The 21,914-nt window shown below is 37.7% G+C and overlaps 1 protein-coding gene across 2 annotated transcripts in view; it reads left to right on the top strand.

Moving 5' to 3' along the window:
* The first annotated feature begins 4,199 nt into the window (after nucleotides 1–4,199).
* PDGFD (platelet derived growth factor D) overlaps nucleotides 4,200–21,914 on the top strand; it is a 203,705-nt gene continuing 185,990 nt past the window's right edge. Inside the window, exon 1 of one of the 2 annotated variants that reach the window (XM_036427207.2) lies at nucleotides 4,200–4,656. In XM_036427207.2, the coding sequence (XP_036283100.1) occupies nucleotides 4,533–4,656 (124 nt within the window). In that variant the 5' untranslated portion in view covers nucleotides 4,200–4,532. The remainder of the gene's footprint in view (nucleotides 4,657–21,914) is intronic. The other variant, XM_036427206.2, reaches the window with a different exon arrangement.

The raw sequence follows: 21,914 nt of genomic DNA, 5'->3' as shown, positions 1-21,914 counted from the left end.
GAATAACAGAGGGATGTCCTCTTGGAATGGAGCAGGCTTTTCAACAAAACTACTATAAAAAAGAAAAAAGAAAAAAGTCCTGCAATGAGTTATAAGTTAGAAATTTACCTTTTTCCAAAAAGGCTCTAGTGTGAGCCATTTGCAGGTTTCAAAGCAGTCATATTATGTTTCAGTGTTTCACTCCTTTCCCATCTTAACATTTATGAGTTAGTGAAAGAAGCCAAGCATATTTGAAAATTTAATGAAAAAAAAACACACCATTCATATGTCCCAATAGTACAAGGATAATAGTATATGATAAAAATACTTTCACAACCTAACTTACCCTTTTCATCAAATTATTACTGCTGGAATATTTGTTTGAGATAAATGCCATTGAACAATGGCTAAATATAGAATAGTTGATTCATATTATTCTGAGTGGTAATAAATATTTATATACCTGATTTAATTTTGTTTGTTCATGTTCTTCTATGTGATCTATATGCATTTTTTAAATGTTTTTTTTTTTATTGATTTTAGAGAGAGATGAAGAAGAGGGAGGGAGAGAAAGATAGAGACATCAATGAGAGAAACACTGATGAGAGAGAAAGATCCACTCACTTCTGTACGCCCCTTTCTGGGGATCGAGCCTGCAACACTGGCATGTGTCAGACTTGAAATCCAACCAGTGACCTCTTGGTGCATGCAAGCAATTGAGCCACACTGGCCAGGCTGACCTATTTGCCATTTAAAATCTGGCAAATTCAGTATTGTGGTAAGTTAGTTTGAAATACGTGTGAAAAAGTAAGATGAAACAGCCATATTTTATCTTTATGTCAGACCTTTCCCACTCAACATATTTTTATTAAGAATCTATTTTGTATACAATAATACCTTAGTTTATATGATAAAGCTAATTTGTAAGAATTAATTACTAGGTAATATTTAAAACCAGGTTCAGAACAATTGATAGGCGTGAGTGCCTACTTGTTGTTTTGCCATTGATTTTGGATATTTACTGACATTAAAAATAATCATGAACATGCTGATTTACATGTGTTGTCCTTTAATATAGTTAACTAAATTATTTGACACTATTAAGTTATGTTGCCCTGTGAGTACACAGCATTTATTACTATGTTGGATACACTACTTTGAAGGCTTTAAACTTAATATTGAACATAATATCTTTAAATAAATAATCCTCTTTAGCATTTTGGTACTTGTTATTTTTTAATTTTTCCAATATTCTCATTTCAGGTGCTAAGTATGAAATTTTAATGAGCACTTCCAACCACTTTTTTTAAATGGCATTATGTATATATATATATATATATATATATATATATATATATATATATATATTATTGATTTCAAAGAGGAAGAGAGAGATAGAAACATCAATGATAAGAGAGAATCATTGATTGGCTTCCTCCTACACACCTTCTACTGGGGATCAAGCCTGCAAGCCAGCCATGTGCCCTTGACCAGAATCAAAACCCCCTTCAGTCGGCAGACCAATGCTCTATCCACTGAGCCAAACAAGCTAAGACAGTGGTGTCATATATTTTAATTAACTCAAATCCAATCTCATCAATCTCTGACCCTCTTAATTATTTAGATATGTACTTCCTTGCCAATAATCCTTCTCCAATAGAATGCAAACTCCAATGGACTAGAGACATTATTTCCTGTTTTCACTATTTTATTCACCAGAGTTTTTAGTCTAGGCCATGGCAAAAGGGAAAGTCTAATGCTTAATTAATATTTGTTGAATGAATAAATGACTGACTGCAAACCAGATTTTGTTCTTTTCCTTGGTGTGTCTTTCAGGGCTTGCTTACATTTTGAGACAAAGTGATCAAACCTTTTCTCAGTGGCTTTTAGACTTTTTCTACTATGCCCCACAGAAATAACTTTCATATCTGTGTGTGTGTGTGTGTGTGTGTGTGTTTGAAACAAAATATTCCTGAAACAACACTTCACTGTATTATCAGTGAACCTTAATAAAAAAAATCTCTAAGCTATTGCTTCCATACTGTTTATTTAAAGAATAATTCTGAAGCACAGAGGATATTTAGAGTAGTGAAAACACTGTGTATAACATAATGATGGATATGCATGCTTATATATTTGTTCAAGCCCATGAAATGTAAAACTCCAAGAGTGAACCATTATATAACCTTTATGTATGCCATATGGAACCAAGAGTGTGCCATCAGGTAAACTTGGGAGTTTTTGTTACGTGGGTTCATAAATTGTAACAAAAGTACCACTCCGGTGGGTGGATGTTGATTATGGGAGAGGCTGAACACGTGTGGGTGCAGAGGGCATATGGGAAATCTACATATTCCACTCCATTTTGCTGTGAACATAAAACTGCTCTGAAATCTGAAGTATTAACAAAAACAGAATAATAATGCTGAAATTGATTCCACAACCCACACACCTGCGGTTTGCAAAACACCATTTTAGACAAAAATGACCAGAGCTGAACCACACTGATTGTTGCGTTTGTGGAAAGAACACGTGTCCTCGTAAGCATCGGATAGCACAATCGCCAGGCCCATCTTTTCCTGAACTTCTACCCTTCCCAGCTACCTCAGCTCTCTCTGTGGATATCACTCACTTTTCATCCCCCTGGCTTTCAGAAGCTAGGAGGCCTAAAAGAAAATTGTGTCCCTTCTAGGTCTCACGGTGAGCAGTTGAGAAATTAAGTAAATTTGGACTTGGATTTAGCGACAAACAAAGCAATGTGCAAAAAATTATTTCATAAATTTCTCACCACAATCACACTAATCGGGAATGGCTGCTCTCCTTTTACAAGTGAAACAATTGAGCCCCAAGAAGTCAGAGGACTTACTCAAGGAGGCAAAGTGAATGAGCAGCAGGGTCTAGACCCACTCCTGCTGCCCATAGAGTCTCCCTCTGGGGGAGGCAGATGCCCGATGAGGGAGTTCCTGGAACCAGAGGCAGTTTTCCCGGAGCTCAGAGCTTCCAGACACTCAGAAGTACTTGCATATCCAGGGCCTCTTCCTATGGGCCATGAAGATAAAGAACACAATGTTCTCTCAAACTTCATCTTGCTACTGTACCCTACTCAACCCCACCCTGATCTCCAGCCCCTTTCCCTGTGCAGGGAGTGACAGTGAGGCATCTAAAAGCAGCCTTGATCATGGATTACACACTTCAACACATGGACCTGGCCCGTGACTACAAGAGCCCAGTGAGCTAGGAAGGAAGGACTGCTCTCCCCTAAAAAACTAGCCTTGACTTAGCGAAGGTCATATCCACTGAAGCTCAAAGGAAAGCACAGAACTGGGCTCCTCTGCAATTGCATGTTTCCATTTTTTCCCCCCAAAGGGAAATGTTCACTTAGTTAGAACTAGTCAAGATTTATTAAAAACTGCTGGAACCTGTTTGGCTCAGTGGATAGAGCATCACCCTGTGAACTAAAAGGTCCCAGGTTCGATTCCGGTCAAGGGCATGTACCTTGGTTGCCTGGCACATCCCCAGTGGATGGTGTGCAAGAGGCAACTGATTCATGATTCTCTCTCATTGATGTTTTTAACTCTCTATCCCTCTTCCTTTCTCTCTTTAAAAAATCAATAAAATATATATATATATTTTTTAAAATTATTGCAAACTAAACACTGCCCATTCCAGTCCCTTCCCAGGCCCCACTGTCACCCAGGCGTGTGCTCTGCCTTGCGGGTGGAGGAGCCAGTCACCTTGGAGAAGTCTTTGGGTTCTACCTTCACCCACTTCCTCCTGGCCACCTTGCTCTCTGCTCCCTTTCTGGACTACTGTCTAGGCTAATGCCCCAAATCACTTACTAGTACAGCCCCAACTGAGCATGTTTCCGGAATAGGCATTAGCAATGGAAGAAGAAGAAATGAGGGACGGAAAGGGTGTCTGAAATTTGAGACAGTGTAGTGGAGGGATGCTGAGGTGGAAGGGAAGAAATACGAAGTGTGCCCACATGGCAGGTGAGGAGGAGAGGGCATCTGACCCCAGCAGACACAGGGACCACCAGGTGATAAAGGAGGCCAGGGTCCTGTGGTGAAGCTGGGCAGGGGAGTGAGGCTAGAGGCAGGGTTTGAAGTTGATTATTAGACGCTGGGTGGTGGGGAGAGTCCTGGCCCTCTGTCAGGCCGGGCATGGGCACGCTCAGTGGCAGACCGGGGAGCTGTGCACCCTCCGCCGCAGAGCTGAGAGCGCACAGCTCAGGGCAGAGGCCACGCCGCCCGGAGCGCGCCCGCCCCCTGCAGCCTGTGCTGCAGCCGCCGGCCGCCGGAGGGGGCGAACCCACGCCAACCTGTTGTTTGTCCCGGCACCATCTATCAGCGCTCAGCACCACAAGGAAGTGCAGCAGCCACAGGCTCGGAAAGTTCAGCATGCAGGAAGTTCGCGCGCAGCTCGGCAACTAGTGCGGCGGCCGGCCATCGCGGGGGAGCGCAGGCGGCACAGCGCGGCGGCAGCGGCCGTCCCTCCCGGGAGATCGCCCGGGTTTTTCTCGGAGCAACGCCGTCCCTCCGTCTCCTATCCCAATGCACCGGCTCGCCCTCGTCTACACGCTCATCTGCGCAAACTTTTGCAGCTACAGGGACGCTTTTGCAGCCCCGCAGAGCGCATCTATCAGAGCTTTGCGCAACGCCAACCTCAGGCGAGATGGTAAGGGGCTCAGATTTTCTTTATTTCTTTTATTTAAAATAATCACCTTTTCTCGTCCTCTCTCTCAAGGAAACCCTGGTGATTGCATTGTGGATTGGGGGTTTTCCTGTCCGTCCATAGTCCTGAGAGAGGCCCCCCCCCCCCCTTTTTTTTTTCTGGAATGGGACGGGGATGTGTGGGATGCCTGCAGAAGGGACTGGAGCCGGTGAGGTGGCTCTCCGCCTGCTCACCAGAGAAGTCCATTTGATGCCCAATAGGTACTGATCAGAGTTGCAGAAAGTTGCAGGCTGCTCCGCCCATTGGTGAAGCTCTTGACCTTTTGAACTTGAAACTCAGATAGAGGAGACACTTCAAGTAGATGGAGGCACTCAAGGGTGACTTCCTCTGGGTGACTTATTTTAACTTTTATTGTTTTCGTGGAGAAAGAGGGAACGTGGCGTTTCAGTATCTCAGTTACATCTGGGACAGACTGACTACTTTTGTATACAAAAAGTAGTCATCTGTCCCAGATGTAACTGAGATACTGATAAAAGTAGTCAGTCTGTCCCAGATGTAACTGAGATACTGATAAAAGTAGTCAGTCTGTCTCAGATGTAACTGAGATACTGAAATGCCACGAAAGAGGGAACGTGGCATTTGAACCCCACTGGGGTTCAGAATGGCTCAGAAGCTCAGGGTCTGGGAGAATAGGAATTTTGGGGTTCCATCTGTACCATAGGGGGACCCTTTTCTGCTATTAATTTCCTTACACAGAAGCTTTTCAACTGTTTGGGGGGGGGGGGGAAGTAAAGCTCTTTAAACAGCTATCCTAAGCAAGCTTGTTTGTTTTCCTTCATTCCAGAGGACACCTGGGTCATTTGGGTCCCAGAGACTTTAATTCAGTTTATTTATCTTCTGGGTCTCCACTGAGATCTGAAGTTGGTTTATTTCTCAGTTCTCAACTCCAGCTGATGGTGCCAGTATTTTGCAGCTGTTTCTGCCATCTACCTGAAGTGACCCATAGGTTTTCCCTCATCAATACCTCTTCCTCTGCTTGGGTACAGTTCTCACACATCCCCCAAGATCACCAAGCTAATCTTAATGGCTTCGCTGTTTGAGCTGGCAACATTGGACTGTTCTCTGGTAAATCCATAGCAGACATTTTATTCTCTCATTGTATGTCCTTAACTTTGACTTTGCTGAAAAGCTGCTGAACTTGGAAACAAAGAAACTTCATTATATTTTCTGATGACAAATAAACTGCAGATTTCAGTACATTCAAGTCATCTGAAGTGGGGTGAGTGTGTGTGTGTGTGTATATGTGTATGGAGGGTACAGGGAACTATGGAGTCAGCTCCTGGCCAGAGATTCCCCCAATATGTATAGAATTACTTCATTATAGTGTTGTATATAAAATGAGCTATTAGTACCTTTCTGATAACTTTCCAACTTAATTACCACATAACATTGTCTTACTAACCTTACAAAGTAAAAAAGTTTAGGCTTACAATCAATCTTTTATCGTTTTGTTTTACTCGTTAATATTTCATCAAGAGTCTTCTTCTAGTTGAGTTTTCAGATTTGTTAATGTTTGCACTTTATATGCCCTTTCAGCTGCAGAGACTGAAATGCCATTTCTAATTTGCATGACTTCATAGCCATAATTGTGTAATCTGTGGCCTCCCAGTATCAGTTACAAGAAGTCAAGGACAGAATCTGAAAGTCTGTAAGTGTTGCCCATTAGCCCATGATTCTGACTAAAATCAAGTCATGCAGCTCATGATATTATTTTGAAAATAATAATCTCATTTTATTTGTCTATGTGAAAACTCTATACATCTGTCATGTCTATATAACAAATGATATGCTTGATCAGAATTTCAAAAACTTCCCTGGATTTAGTTCTCCATATTTTAGCTAAAGCTACTTTTCAATTATTCTAATAGTAGACACACACACACACACACACACACACACACACACACACACTTTAATTGGTTTATATTGTTCAATATTTTTCTCAATGCCAATCTCATTCTATAAATACTGGTAAGACTAGGAAAGGGGGAAGGATATTTAGAATCAAAGAAAATTGTCACATAGAGAGTAAAAAAAAATAACTCATAATGTGTGGTTAGTTTGGAGAATTTTCAAAGGGTAGCTTATTCTTATAAAGCATGCATTCTCAAAAACAAACAAACAAACAAAACAACAACAAAAAACAACTATTGCCCCAAGGGATCAAAATTGGGTATTAGGAGGTGAAAAATCTTTGGTATTACAATGGTTTGTGGTCCTCAAAAGGGCCAGTGCATATAAACAGATTAAGAGTCTATCTGTAGTGTTAATATTTCATAGGGAGGATATGTGATTAGGGGGAAAAAAGTCTAAAAGGGCACCTTGAGTGGGGAATGACAATAATGTAGAAAATGTTGATGAACATTGCCAGAGAGTTTTGGAGAGACAGTAGAATAAAGAGTCTTTGAAAAAGTCTAGACATTGTCTGGAAAATCTTAATGTCAAAAGTTGAGCTGACGAGAGAAAGTAATAACTTATTAAATCGAACCCTTATTCTGATTCCAGACATTTTTCACTTGCTGTCCCAATGTTTCCTAATGTTTCATTAAAGAAGACAATAGTCTTGATCTTTTGACTGTCAGATTAAGACAGGGTATAAGCTTGGGGAGGTCATGGGCATGGAATAGAAGGGGAAATATAGAAGATAAAAGTTCCCAAACATTAATTTAGGGTCTTCAGAAGATCTGGTGCTCAGATTACAAATGGTAAGAAATCGCAACAAAGAAATTAGCCATGACCCCTGCCTAGGGGTTTTGGAAACTATTACCTCATGATGAAACTGTTGTTTCACTGAGTGCCATCAATGTTTTTCTGCTGATCTTGTTAGCTGCTACCTAATGCCGGGGTTAAGAAAGGAACAAAGAGGGCAGGCACCCTGTGCTGGACCTGAGATGGATTGGATCCTGTCTAACCTGATTAAAAAACCACAAACAAAAACTTGTGTTTTTTGCTTTTTTTTTTTTTTTTTTTTTTAATCAACCTGTACTTAATAGCTCCAGATAACTAGAGTAGTTGAGAAATGAGACAGAAGTAAAGAGTAAGGATTGATTACTAATATAGGTTTCTGTTATCCAGTATAGCAGGCTGGTCTGCTGCTGTCTACTGGCATTCCAGAACTCATCATTATATTATACAATTATCTCATAGGAGTTAGGGTTGTCGACCCTTTGTCAGTCAAATATCCAAATATAACTTTTGAATCCCCAAACCTTAACTACTAATAGCCTACTTTTGACTGGAAGCCTTACTGATAACATAAACAATTAATTAACACATATTTTGTATTATATGTATTATACACTGAATTCTTACAATAAAGTAAGTTACAAAAAGTAAAATTTTATTGAAAATTACAAGGAAAAGAAAATATTTATAGCATTTATTGAAAAAAAAATCCATGCATAGGTGGACTTGCGCAGTTTAAACCTGTGTTGTTCAAGAGTCAACTATATATACTTCCTTATATCGTATTTATTATTTTTTTCAATCTGATTCACCTCCAGACAAAAACAACAGCGATACACAAAACCTCTTCATTTAAGAATAGCATCCACGTATTTTTATTTTAATGCCTATGTACTTGGTGATTTTTAATAATAATTGGCCACAACTGGTATTGCTTAGAGTGTGGATCAAAAAGTGTAAAGGTAGCAATTAACTGACAGCATTACTTACTCATTTTCACATCAAACTGGATAGAACTTCCTGCTGAGGGAATTAATAATTCAGATTCACTCTTCATTTTCTTCACTTATTGTTACTTTCAGAAAGTACAGGTGTTTGTGGTAAGTGGTTCTGAATTTGGTTTTGTTGTGTTATCTAGTATTCTTGTTCTTGAATCATCTATTATATTATCATAATCTAGAGATAGGCTTGCAATTTTAGTAATTGTGGTATTAGGTTTGTAAGTACTCAAGCTGGATGTTTATTTATTTATTTATTTTTTAAAATATATTTTATTGATTTTTTTTTACAGAAAAGAAGAGAGAGAGAGATAGAGAGTTAGAAACATTGATGGGAGAGAATCATAGATCAGCTGCCTCTTACACACCCCCTACTGGAGATGTGCCTGCAACAAAGGTACATGCCCTTGACCGGAATCGAACCTGGGACCTTTCAGTCTGCAGGCCAACACTCTATCCACTGAGCCAAACCGGGTTTCAGCCAAGCTGGACATTTAAGTAACTTGGGTTCTTATTATCCCAGTGGAAGACAGAACTGTACATTGACTTTGGTGCAAGGATCAAAGCTTAAAGGGAAGGCAATACAATAGAGGACAATATAAACAAATTAAAGTGTCTGAAAGCTAAGAATCAGATTTGTGTCTAAATCATACATCCTTCAGTGTTTATATTGAGTATAGTGGTAATTACATATTTTAAATGCAGCATAACATTGACTCACCACCATAGATTACATTGTTTAATAGAGTTTCTTTTTTTTTTTTTAAATTTATCCTTATTGTTTAAAGTATTACAGATATCTCCTACCCCACTCCCACCCCCTTCTTATGTCTTCACTGAACTATTGTCTGTACTCATGGGCTTTGCATATATGCATATACATTCTGTGGTTAATTTCTTCTCACTTCTTTCTGAAATATGACAATCTGCTGCAAGCTTCAATGTCTCTGGTTATATTCTGTTCAAATGTTTGTTCATTAGATTCCATATTTAATGTATTTTCCATTCTAAAAAAACCATGAAATCACTATGCTTTGTGATAGGTACTTTAATAATGGAAATACACCAGAGTATGGGAATTCACAAGGAGGGCTATAGATTTAGGAATTTGGAGAAGGCTTCCTGAAGGAAGTGATGTCTAAACTGGGGAGTGAAGAAGATAATAGCAGTTAAGAAGTTAGTAACTGCGAGGAAGGAGGTTGGGTTTTCTAGGGCAGAGACTAGCACTTGCCCAGATTTGAAGATGAGAATATTGGTAAGCAAGTGTCCGCTGGTGAAAGGTCTGGGAAGTAATGTTAGGGAGTTTGGCAGTCATGCTGAGGGCAATGGGAAGCCAGAGAAAGATTTAATTTAGGGAAAGATACACCTTGTTCTGTGTTTCAGTGCCAAGTGCTGTAGTGTTTCTGTGAAGTCAGCCAGACCAGTGCTGTGATCAAGACCAGCCTTTTGCCTGGCTGCTGTGACTCAGTGTTTGAGCACTGACCTATGAACCAGGAGGTCACACTTTGATTCCTGGTCAGGGCACATGCCTGGGCTGCAGGCTCCATCCCCAGTAGGGGACATGCAGGAGGCAGCTGATCAATGATCATTGATGTTTCTATCTCTCTCTCCTTCTCCCTTCCTTTCTCAAAAATCAATAATAAGGAAAAAGAAAAGGCCAGTTTTTCTACACTTCCACTGCCTGTAGGAATAGACACAATATATTCTCAATATGCTAGAGGAGCACATGCCTGAGTTTTCTCGGGACATCACTGAGGTCCCCTCACCCTGGATACCCCTCTGCAGCTCAGAACCCCAGATATTAGAAACTGTTGACTGTATCTGAAGTCGCATAGGGTAATATGAGACTTCAGATACAGTGACCTGTCTAGTGCTTTAAGTTATTTCACTTCTATATTTCAGAATTAATGCAATTTAAAAGGGAGCACATTTACAGTAACTCTTATGAGGATAATTTTGACAAAAAATTTACAAGGGTATCTATATGTATAAAACGCTAAATTAACTTTCACATGCACAATACATAGAAAGCTCTCACCAGTGCCAATCACACACGTGTGTTTTGATCTGTCATTGCCAATCGTGAATTTAGTTGACACTTCTATTATAGAGAAAGGGTGAATAGCGATATTAAAATATTTCTTCTAATTAATTTTCTTTCAATGTGCATGAATCCATGCACTGGGCCACTAGAAACATATAAGAGCACAAAAATAAAGAACCCAAAGCAAATACTGCAGCAGAAATGTACTGCCTCCACACACACAGTATTTGAGGACCCACTGTAAGTCATCAATAAAGGAATAAGCCCACCAGACACTGATGTGTACAAATGCACAGGCAAGAGGAAATACTGTCTTCCAAAGATGTTTTTCAGAACAGGAATGAAGCAAATCTTGTTTCTTACAAGAGTTGATGCATTTAATACTATATCTTTGCTCTCACCTTGACATAAAGACATTGGCATATTAACTGTAATATTGGTAGATTAATACTGTGTTTTCTTATTTTTGTGCCATGTGCAAATTAGTGGTTTTTAGATAACTGGGAGACAGAGAGGTCTGTGAAAGGACCATAGGCATGCAAGATGTCTTTCATAAGGAGGAATGATCCTTTCTCAGATATTAGGTTTTTCACTTGAAGCACCTTTTTGCATAGTGTTTATAAAGACATAATTGTGAATGCAGTATTTTGTCTATAAAAGACTATAAAAGTAAACCAAACATGATGGAAAGCTTGTATCAAAGGATTCTTGATTTTTGAAATTTGAAATCGAGCATGTCTTCTTTGGTCTGAGGTAGTGCAGTGACAATTGCTGGGGTGAGTTAGGAGAATGAGTTGAATATTCTGTATTAGTTTTTAAACAAGTCATTTAAGACCCAATGGTGAAAATCTGCTGACAAGTTTCATATTTTACTGAAACACTTAATAAGCAAAATAATAATAGCACAATTTTCTAGAGTTTAGCTATTCAGCAACCCTAACTATGTAAAACGCAACCAAATGAACTAATAAATAATCAACAAATTCGCTTAAAAGCCAAAATTAGTGTTGCAAAGTATATAAATGAGTTCATAATGTTCATATGGTAGACATTAAAAGACCATTTGCCTTTACTTTCCATGCAATTCCATCCCACTTGCTTATGTGGTCCCTCCCCATATCCACACAGACTGGGAGCTTGTTGTTACATCTGAGAACCGGTCTGGTTACAGTTGTCACACTGTTAGCTTTGAGAAGTGACAGCTAATAGTTTTCTTGCCTCCTCTTATATTTTCAAGCCTTGAAAATCATTTTTAAGACCTAAGAAAGCACAGCTGGCTTAGCCTTCCTATTAAATACAGTGAAAATTGCAACTGAATGTTTTGTCCTGCCTTCTAAATTCATACCCTGAAATTTGTAATCCCCAATGTGATGATAATAGAAAGTGGAATTTGGGGGAGCTGATTAGATTGTGAGGGAAGAATCCTCATGAATGGAATTAGTGCCCTTGTGGAAGAGACACCCGAGAGAGATGCCCCCTCCGTCTGCCATGTGAAAATACAGCAAAAAGACATTGAACCTACGGGTACCTCAATCTTGGGCTCTAGAACAGTAAGAAATGCATTTCTGCTATTTCATAAGCCAGGGTCTATCGTATTTTGTTTTAGCAGCCAAAATGGATGAAGACACAACCTATTTCCCAGTGCCAGCAGGGGATCACTATATTGCAGCCTAGTAATTTTTTTATGTCTTTTATTGATGACTTTGAGTCAAAAAGAAATTTTATATTACATATTTGATAGGTTTACCAATATCATAAGCTGGAAATGGTATCAGCTTAAGCATATATGGATTTCACCAGAAAATTTACAATGCTCACTTTTACAGCCTTGTGGAAAAAAAGCAATTATAGCCTGGATGTAATAAGCTGTTGTTATTATTCTTTTAGTGGTTACTGGCAGATTTGTGTTAGTCAGGAGGAAGGTGAGCAGGGATTTCTATCAGTGCTTTGGATTAGCTCCCACTGGGATTAGAATCCTTAATAATTTGAAAGAAGACATGGAAAACACATCTTCCAAACTTGCATATTTTAGCTGAAAGATTACTTATTAGGTTGGATTACATGCCAAGTTTGGCTGACTTTTTCTGTATAGGGCCAAATAGCAAATATTTTAGGCTTTTTACACCATCAATTTTCTGTTTCATGTTACATGAAAGCAGCCATCCTATCTAATAAAAGAGTAATATGCAAATTGACCATCATCCCAACACACAAGATGGCTGCCCCCATGTGGTCAAAGATGGCTGCCCCAATGTGGACACAGATGGCCACAAGATGGCCAGCAGGGGAGGGCAGTTAGTAGGGACCAGGCTTGCAAAGTAGGGCAGTTGGGGGTGATCAAGCCTCCAGGGAAGAGCAGTTAGGGGAAGTAGGATCTGGCCTAAACAGGCAGTTGGACATCCCTGGAGGGGTACCAGATTGGAAAGGGTGCAGGCTGAGCTGAGGGAAACACCGCCCCCCCTCCCTGCACAAATTTTGTGCACCGGGCCTCTAGTAGAAATTATATAAATGAATGGGTGTGGCTCTGTTCCAATAAAATGTTACTTACAAAATAGGTAATGTGCCTATACCTATAGTTTACTGATTGTTGAATTATAAAATCCACATGCTGTTATGTGGAAATGATGGGCTTATCCTATTAAAATAAAATTTAACAGAGATAAATGAAAAATCTAGCTCTTTGGCTAGAAAATAAGAGCAACTACAAAATTATAAAGTAAAATAACTGAAACCGGTTTGGCTCAGTGGTAGAGCATCGGTCTACAGACTGAAAGGTCCCAGGTTCAATTCCGGTCAAGGGCATGTACGTTGGTTGTGAGCACATCCCCAGTAGGGGGTGTGCAAGAGGCAGCTGGTCAATGTTTCTCTCTCATCGATGTTTCTAGCTCTCTATCTCTCTCCCTTCCTCTCTGTTTTTAATCAATAAAATATATTAAAGTCATGTAAATGTTTAAAAAAATTTAAAAAATAAAATAAAATAACTTGAATTAGCACCAGTTTATGCAGTGGTAGATTAGAGAGATGATAGATAGATAGATAGATAGATAGATAGACAGACAGACAGATTTGGTCTAAACTATATCTCTCTTTATCTTCTAACTGGTTTAGTTGAATGCAGCTTATGTTTCAACAAATGATGTAGTTGTTAACCAACTAGAGCATTAAGTTTAAACCCAGTATTTTGCATTAATAAGTTATCTCAGGATCAGAGTCAGCAATGCCCTTCTAAGACAGTCCTGTATGTGGGTATTGTGTTCTTATGTTCCCTCCTATGCATGATTCTACCTCATTTTTTTATGTTGTTGTTAATCTCTAGGATATTTTTTTCACTGATTTTTAGAAAGTGAAAAAGAGGAGAAGAGTCAGAGAGAGAAATCAATGTGAGAAAGATCAATGTGGCCCCAGCGGGCCAGAAGAGATCAAACCTGCAACTGGGGTATGTGCCCTTGACTGGAATTGAACCTGTGACTCTTTAGTCCATGGGCTCAATCTACTGAGCCAAACTGGCTAGGGTGGATTCTACCTTTTTCTGATTCCCTCAATCCCAAAACCTAAACCCACAGATTATTACTCCCCCTTCTATATTTAAACATTATCTTCTTATTGGCTCCATCCTCTCACCAACTCACAAGTTTCTTTGCACCCTCCCATAACATATACAAGGTGTTTTACTGATTCTCTTCACTTTATCATGGTATTAACTTCTTCAGTCTCTCTACTGTCTACATTCCTCTTTACCCTTTGCAATTTCATCATCTTTGCTGCTCCACTGAGCTGCGCTGGGTGAGGTCACTATAATTTGTAGCCTCCTTGTGACTGACAGGTCTTTTCTTGAAATGTTCGCTTCCTTTGGCTTGATACTGCCCCTTCTTTGCCTTAACTGCTCCCAAATGATATGTTTTAAAGGGTGATACAAACAAAGGCAGAACTAACTGAATACTTATTTTAGGTTATTTGGAGTAGCAAAGTATATTTTATGTTTTGTTCTGTGCCCACAACCATTATGAACAGTGAAAGATTTTAGAATGTGTGGAACATCTTGTTATATAAAAAGAAAGAGCATTCAAAAGTAACAAATAATTCCATATTATAACCTATCAAGTTCTACAACTGCAACATTTTGGGATAGATACATATAAATTCATATGTAAACATATACTATTTAAAATAATAGAACGATATTTATAACAATGGAAAACTATATTGAACACACATAGATTTTCTCTTTATAACATTTATCCTTTTGTTTATTTTTTTTTTCTCGTTGGCTGGGTTTTCTCTTCCTGTCTGTACTATAATTATTGGTATGTTTTTTAAGGCTCTAACTTTAGCCTTATCTTTCCATTTTATCTCTGAGAGTCTCTGGAAGATCTTAGCTTTGTCCAAAGGGTCAACTGCTATTTATGTGCCAATGTCCTTTAAACCCACATTTACAGCTTCTACTTCTTTACTGTGCTCTCCACCTGTCTTTTTACTTAACTGAGTTCTACAAGGGTGATCTCACTGGTATTTAAAGTAAACTCTTTCGATTCAGGAGACCTCGGAGTAAAATAGTGTTTTTTTTTGTTCTTAACTTTTTGATTTTTAAATATTAGAATATTCATCCAGTGGTGCATTCCTAAACTGTACTAATATTTTTGTTTTCATTGTTCTTCCAGACACATCATAGTTGTTTTTTAATGGACTGTTGAGTATATGTACTGACCAGGTGTGACAAAGGAATTGTATCACTTTATGTAGCCTTTTCTGAGTCTCAAACCTCCCAACCGACTACTCCTTTATTTTTCCCACATTCTCATCATAAAGCCTATAATGACATCAATCTACCTGGCATCTGTTGATGTAAGCAGTCTCTGTATTTAATACAGTTGAGCATCCTCATTGTCCAAGTCATTGCCTAACACATAGGAGTCGCTTGATAAGATTTGAAGAATCAGGAAATCAGCCAATCACTGTTTTCTTTTCATGGCTGATCATTTGGACCATATGAACCATCCCACAACCAGATTGTAAATGAATGGGAGAAAGGATGTTTAACTCTCAATCTGGGGTGACTGTTGGGTTTCTGTTAATTGTCTGGTGGCTATTTATATCAGTGAATAGGATAGGGCCTAGAAGAGGAAGAGCAGATAAGGGAAGGTCATAGAAATATAAAAGTAACTTGTGGATACTTTTAGCTCCAGGAACTTGTGCAGTATTCATGTAGATGAACTCGAGGCAGGAGGCAAAAAAGAATAAGTTATTTGCATAAATCACATGCAGAGTAAAATTAATGATCATGTCTTTAAGTTGTGTTTCTGATTGTGGGTGCACATGCTAATACCTGATATTTCTTTCATACTTATAACATGGAAAAGTGCTTTCTTAGCTGTTTTAAATAATAACGCGGTGGAGAGAGGGGTTAAAGATTTTTGGGGAGTGCCAACAACACACATACTTTTAGATGCTGCCTAGGCATAAGCATGGCATGTTGTGGTTAATTTTGGACTTATATCGTTGAAATGTGGAAAATTTTTAACTGTCTTTTCCCACCTCATCCTCCCAAAATAAGCCCCACACATTCTCTGATTAGAATGAATCATTCTTGGTATACCTTTCCCTTCCAGTGTTGGTATTTGAGAGCTTTTATGTGAAGTCTCCACTACTTAATAAAAGTTCAAAGCAAGAGGTAAATAAAGTAAGGGTTTTTAAATAATTTGTAAGGTTGAGTCTCAATGATTTAGTATAGAAAGCTAAGGTAAGATGAATTCATCTCCATTCTGCTTAAAGATTTATTCATGTAAAGAGAACATGTCCACACTGTAAAGTTATTATACTGAGGATTAAATAAGAGAATCACTATTGAATGGGACAAAGAGTATACGTCTCCTATAAAACAAGAAGTTCACTGATGGAGTTGCTAAACATGGAAATAAAGTTTTTTTAGACAGTTGTTAATTTGAAAAAAAGAACAGAGTGAGAGCTATTTGGAATTTGGTATAAGTACAGGGTAAGGGAAGATTGTTTAAATAATCCTGGGAGAACCACTGTGGCTTTACACTGCTTTGAGTCAGCTCTTTAGTTCACTGAAGTTTAGTTCACTAAAGTATTTTTCACCAAACCCAAGTGCAAAAAGCATAAACCAACACATTTGTTCAATAAATATTGAGTACTGACTATGTGCAGAGCCCTGGATGAAGCACTGAGGCAGATGGTTAAGCCTAAGGCACAGCCTCTATTCTGTGATAGCTTACACTTTGGCTAAAGGGATAAAATATGTATATGAATAATTATAGGGCAAACTCCTACTTTTTCTTCTCCTTCTTCTTCAGAAGACCCTTTAACATTTCTTTTACTACTAGTTTGGTGGTAACAATTGCCTTTACCTTTTGCTTATCTGGAAAGCTTTTTATTTCTCCTTCATTTTGAAATGATAAGCTTGCTGGATAGACTAGTCTTGTTTTCAGGCCCAGGATTTTCATTACTTTGAATACTTCATGCCAGTCCCTTCTGGACTGAAATACTTCTGTTGAGAAATCAGCTGACAATCTTATGGGTGTTACCTTGTAGTTAACTAACTGCCTTTCTCTTGCTGCTTTTAAGATTTAGTTTTTGTCTTTAACCTTTGTCATTTTAATTATAATGTATATTGGTGTGGGCCATCTTTTTGGGGACTTTCTATGCTTTCTGAACCTATGTGTCTTTTTCTTTCACCTGCTTAGGGAAATTTTCAGTTATTTTTCAGTCATTATTTCTTCAAATAGGTTCTTGATCCCTTGCTCTCTCCCTTCTCCTTTTGGTTACCCTTGTTGTGTGGATGTTGTTACACTTCATGTTGTCCCAAAGGTCCCTTAAACTATCTAACTATCCTCATTTTTAAAAATTTCTTTTCTTTCCATTTTTTAAAATTTTTTTTGCTGCTTTAATTGAGTGTTTTTCTACCTTATCATCCAAATTGCTGATTTGATCTTATACAAGCTACTCTTTAGTCGTCCAGTGTATACTTGAAAAAAATAATATTTATTGTTGAAAGTATTACATATGCACACATTTTATCCCATTAACCTCTTCCAGTATGCTTATCCAAAGTGATATACTTTAATGCAGATTGTAAATCTGTGTATTAGGGTATGTTCTAGGCTGAAAAACCACCCTCAAAGATTTTATGTCCTGCTTCTGGCACCTCTAAATGCTATATTATATGGTAAAGACTTTGCAGGTGTGATTTAACTAAGTATCTAGAGATGAAGAGATTATCTTGGATTATATGGGTATCATTTTTAGGAGGTAGACTAAGGGAGACTTCACACAGGCAGAAAAAGAGAAGGCATGGTGACCATAAAAGCAGAGATTTAAGTGATGTAGCCACAAGCCAAGGAATGCCAGCAGCCACCAGAAACTAGAAGAAGCAGGAACAGAATCTTTCCTAGGGCACTCAGAGGGAGCATGACCCTGTCAACACTTGGATTTTTGCTCATTGAACTGATTTCAGACTTCTGCCCTCCAGAATTATAAGAGCATAAATGTGTGTTGTTTTAAGCCAATAAATGTATGGCAATGTGTTATGTTACAGTACTGACATAAATCTAAGAAAGCATTTGATAGGAAAGATGGAACTGCCTAGTTTGTTGAACTCAATTTTTTAGCCATTTATAAAATTTCATTGTGCTGTAAGTCTATATTGCTAGCTTAGTATTGTATTTAGGTCTCTGCCTTTGATAAATTTTTAACATTTTATATCAGAATATTTAGAAAAGTCAAGTCCTGACATGATGAAAAGGACAATGATACTATTTTATTATATGTTTATAGATTTTAAAAAATGTATTTTAACCAAAATATATCATTTATGCATTTCTTGACTCATACATTCACTTATTTCTTTATTCACAAACTTTTATTGTGATTCCGCTATATGCCAGTTCCTATACTAGGTTCTGGGGTACAATGTTACAAGTGATATGATAATAATTACTTTATTAATTGAGCAAGGGGTAATTCTGTGATAATCACTAGTATCCAAAAGGTACTTATTAGTGTGGAGAGTATGCTGATGTAATATATGTGTCAGTGCAATGATGATTTATATATTAGTTGATGGAATATAAAAGAGATATATTTAGAAAAATATTTTCAAATATTAGGATTATTGGAAATTTGAAATTTAGGACAGTATCAGTGAATTCCAATTGATTACTGTTTTTAAATCTTGGCAGTGAGCTACAGATTTCATTTTCTTACAGTTGTATATGCTCACCACTCTGCCCTATGTCTCCTAAAAAAAAAAATCACAAAAACATCAATATTTTAACTTCTGATATCACAATGATACTTTTTTTCCCCAAAAAAGTAACTTATTTTTAATAATCTCACCCACCTGATAAGTAATAGGGTGTCCCGCCAGGGACTTTCTGTAGGTTTAGAGTGGCCAATTATCTGGTCCTGGGTTCAAAGGAAGCTTGCTAACCAGTGGCTATGCACAAGGACCTGTTGTTCAGAAAATGATTTCAACTAACCAATGTTTCTAAATTGGATTTTCATAATTTTTTTACATGCACACAAACTGGATGTGTATAGGGTACAAAGCAATAAATAGTCACATACATTTTTCAAAATATTTTAATTATATTTAAAATTGATTAAAATTATATAGACAAGAATCATTGTACATTAATGGCAGATTACTGTTATTCTTAAATTTTTAATGTATTTGGAAAATATGATATTTGCTTAGTTTATTTTACATCCTTACCCAGAGAGGGGGTAAAATAATATGACATACAAAGCTGTCTTTTTTCTACTGCTACCCAATGATCAAATAATCATATTGCATATCACAGAAAAGTTAAGTTATTTTGGGTTGGTAAGTGAGCTTACATATTTATTTTTATGGTTCAGGAATATTTAGCCTAATATCTGAACTCACAAAAGAGAAAAATCACAGTTCCTTAATTAAAATGTTACTTTTCTGCTAAAGTTTTAATTAACATTTTAATAGTAATAACTAGTGAGAGATTTGTTTTTCAATCTTGAAAATGATATTGTGTTCAACAACAGCTTAACCAATATTATTTTTTGGGAGGAGCTTGGAGAGTAGCAGAAATGATATAGCTTTAATTAGAAGGCAATACGATAGCCTGCTTACATTATAAAGTGATTGTGAAGATTAAATAGCTACTGTATGTCAAAGTCTTAGCCCCTAATAAAATATAAGGCACTTAGATGTCTGTATTAAATTGTTTGTCAGGTTTGTTTTTCATGTCTCAACAATTTTTCCAAGTATGATAAAAATCGCACCTGACTGCAAGTAGTAGTAATGGCTGTGTCGACAGGATGTTTATGTGACTATTCTGTGGGCTCATTAGGTTTTAGCACTGGAAAGCTTCTTTGAGGCCATCTTCTTGCTTGATGGTTGATGACACCATGGCCCAGAGAAGTGCAGTTACTTGCTTGAAGTCACACAGTGTATCATGACAGGGTCAAAATTCAAGTACATTTTCTTTTTTTTTTAACTGCATCTGTTGCTCTTTCCACAGTATCACAGAGGCCTCCTGCCTATTGTAAGGAATAGCAATCACCAATCTCAGTAAAGATAGTGATAAGAAAGAAAGAAAGTGGCTTCTCCAATACTTTATTAGGTTGGGTCATCAATATGTCTACCTTTTCCCTCCAAAGCTGTGTTGATTTGGGGCTTTTTATGGTAAATACAATATATATATATATATATATATATATATATATATATATATATATATATATTAGCATTTTGAACTAAAAAGTAGTGATAAAAATTGAGAATTTATGGTTCTCCCATTTTATGTTGTCTTTCTATATTTTATTTATAATCCTAACTTTCAGTGTTCAGCATAGTGGTGTATAGTCAAACTAAGATTGTAGATCAAGCAAGTTTACAGCCTATTCAGGAGAGGGTTGAGTTCTTAGCAATCTGTTTTCTATATATAAAATCTTCCATTTCAACATAAGCTTGGAAGTCAGGACGAAATCTGTTTCCGAGTTGCCACTCAGAGTTTTCTTCAAAGTCAAAAAGCAATATGTATGCAAATACAAAATAATTTTAAGAAAAAGGTTAGAAACTTAAGCTGCTTTAAATAATCTTAACAGGATTTGAAAAGTAAACAAATCAGTTATAATGTAACCAAAGGAAAAAAAAATGCAAATCCTTTTCTGGTTTTAAAGCAGCACTTTGGGAGTGAGCTTTGCTTGATTCATCAGTCCTTTCCTGAATACCTCTTGTGTGCCTGATACTTGAACTGCAAAAGATATGGTGATAAGAGAGACATGATTCTCTACTGTAGTGGGGAGACTGTTGAGGCCAGTGGGTTATAAAAGCTGGGAGCTGGACTTGCCTGAGAAGTACAGTGGAGGGGCCTCCATCCAGAACTAGCATGGAGCGGGTTCCCCAGCACTCTTCCCGAAAGAGCTTTGAGTTGCTATCCAGTGCAAAAAACATCTCCAAGGACAGAAATAGATAGATTAAACCAAACCTTGAAGTCCAATCTTCTGCCAGCTTTTGTATTTTCACAGAAGCCCAAGCCAAGCAATTCCAAGGATGGTTTCAGCTTTCTTTTGCAAACATTGGCTCAGGAACCTTTCTATTCACCTGTACTCCCCTCCAGCAAGTTCAGAAATGTGTAACCTAAATGCAGATGTAGGTTTCAGTAGAAAACTTGCTCTAAAGTAAGTTATTTTCTAAAATAGCCCCAGCAAACAATTCTTGATCTGGAGGTGTGCTTTATACCAAACAGGAAGTTGCAGTTTCATATATATATATATATATATATATATATATATATATATATATCACATATAAAAACACAGCCTCTTAAAACAGCATGAGAAAGCTATTTATTCTCCTTAGGAAGTATTAATGATGACAAAACCCTATTCTTGAAGTAAGCACTGTAAGGAACACTGTGGGAGCACACTGTGGTCTCAGCACCAGCAGGAAGCCTGGGTGCATTGGTTTCAATGAGCAGCTCTTCCCAGAGCATTCCCTGGGGCAACAAGAATGATTTCCCGATTTCACTTAAGACACCTAGGAGCAGGTTCTGAAACCCGGATGGAGGTGCAGTTCCAAGAACTATATGGATGCTCCTCGGTGCATTGTAATGGTAATGGTGAATCTCTCAGAAGGTATTGGTCTTGCTGAGGTGACTAATGAACAGTCTTCATTTTCTGGAGTAATTTAGAAGAATGTCCATCACTCTATGGAACCCTATCTTTTATTCTAGTCACAAAGAAAGTCTTAGGGCCTTAGCTTTTTTTAAAGTAAGATCAATCACATTTCAGATTCTCATTTAACTATACCAAGAAATTGGGGACTTGGTGATAAGAGAAATCATAAGAGACTTAAATACAATTTAATTTATTTGACATCTTTTGTTAGTAAGGCACTGTGTAGATAAGATGGAGGACCCACCAGTGCATGATCAGAACTGAGGAGGGACGTGGGAGGTTGGCAAGTCAGGGAAGGA

The sequence above is a fragment of the Pipistrellus kuhlii genome, unplaced genomic scaffold (assembly GCF_014108245.1).
Source record: "Pipistrellus kuhlii isolate mPipKuh1 unplaced genomic scaffold, mPipKuh1.p scaffold_m20_p_9, whole genome shotgun sequence".
Classification (NCBI taxonomy): domain Eukaryota; kingdom Metazoa; phylum Chordata; class Mammalia; order Chiroptera; family Vespertilionidae; genus Pipistrellus; species Pipistrellus kuhlii.
This window is presented reverse-complemented; position numbering and strand designations above follow the sequence as displayed.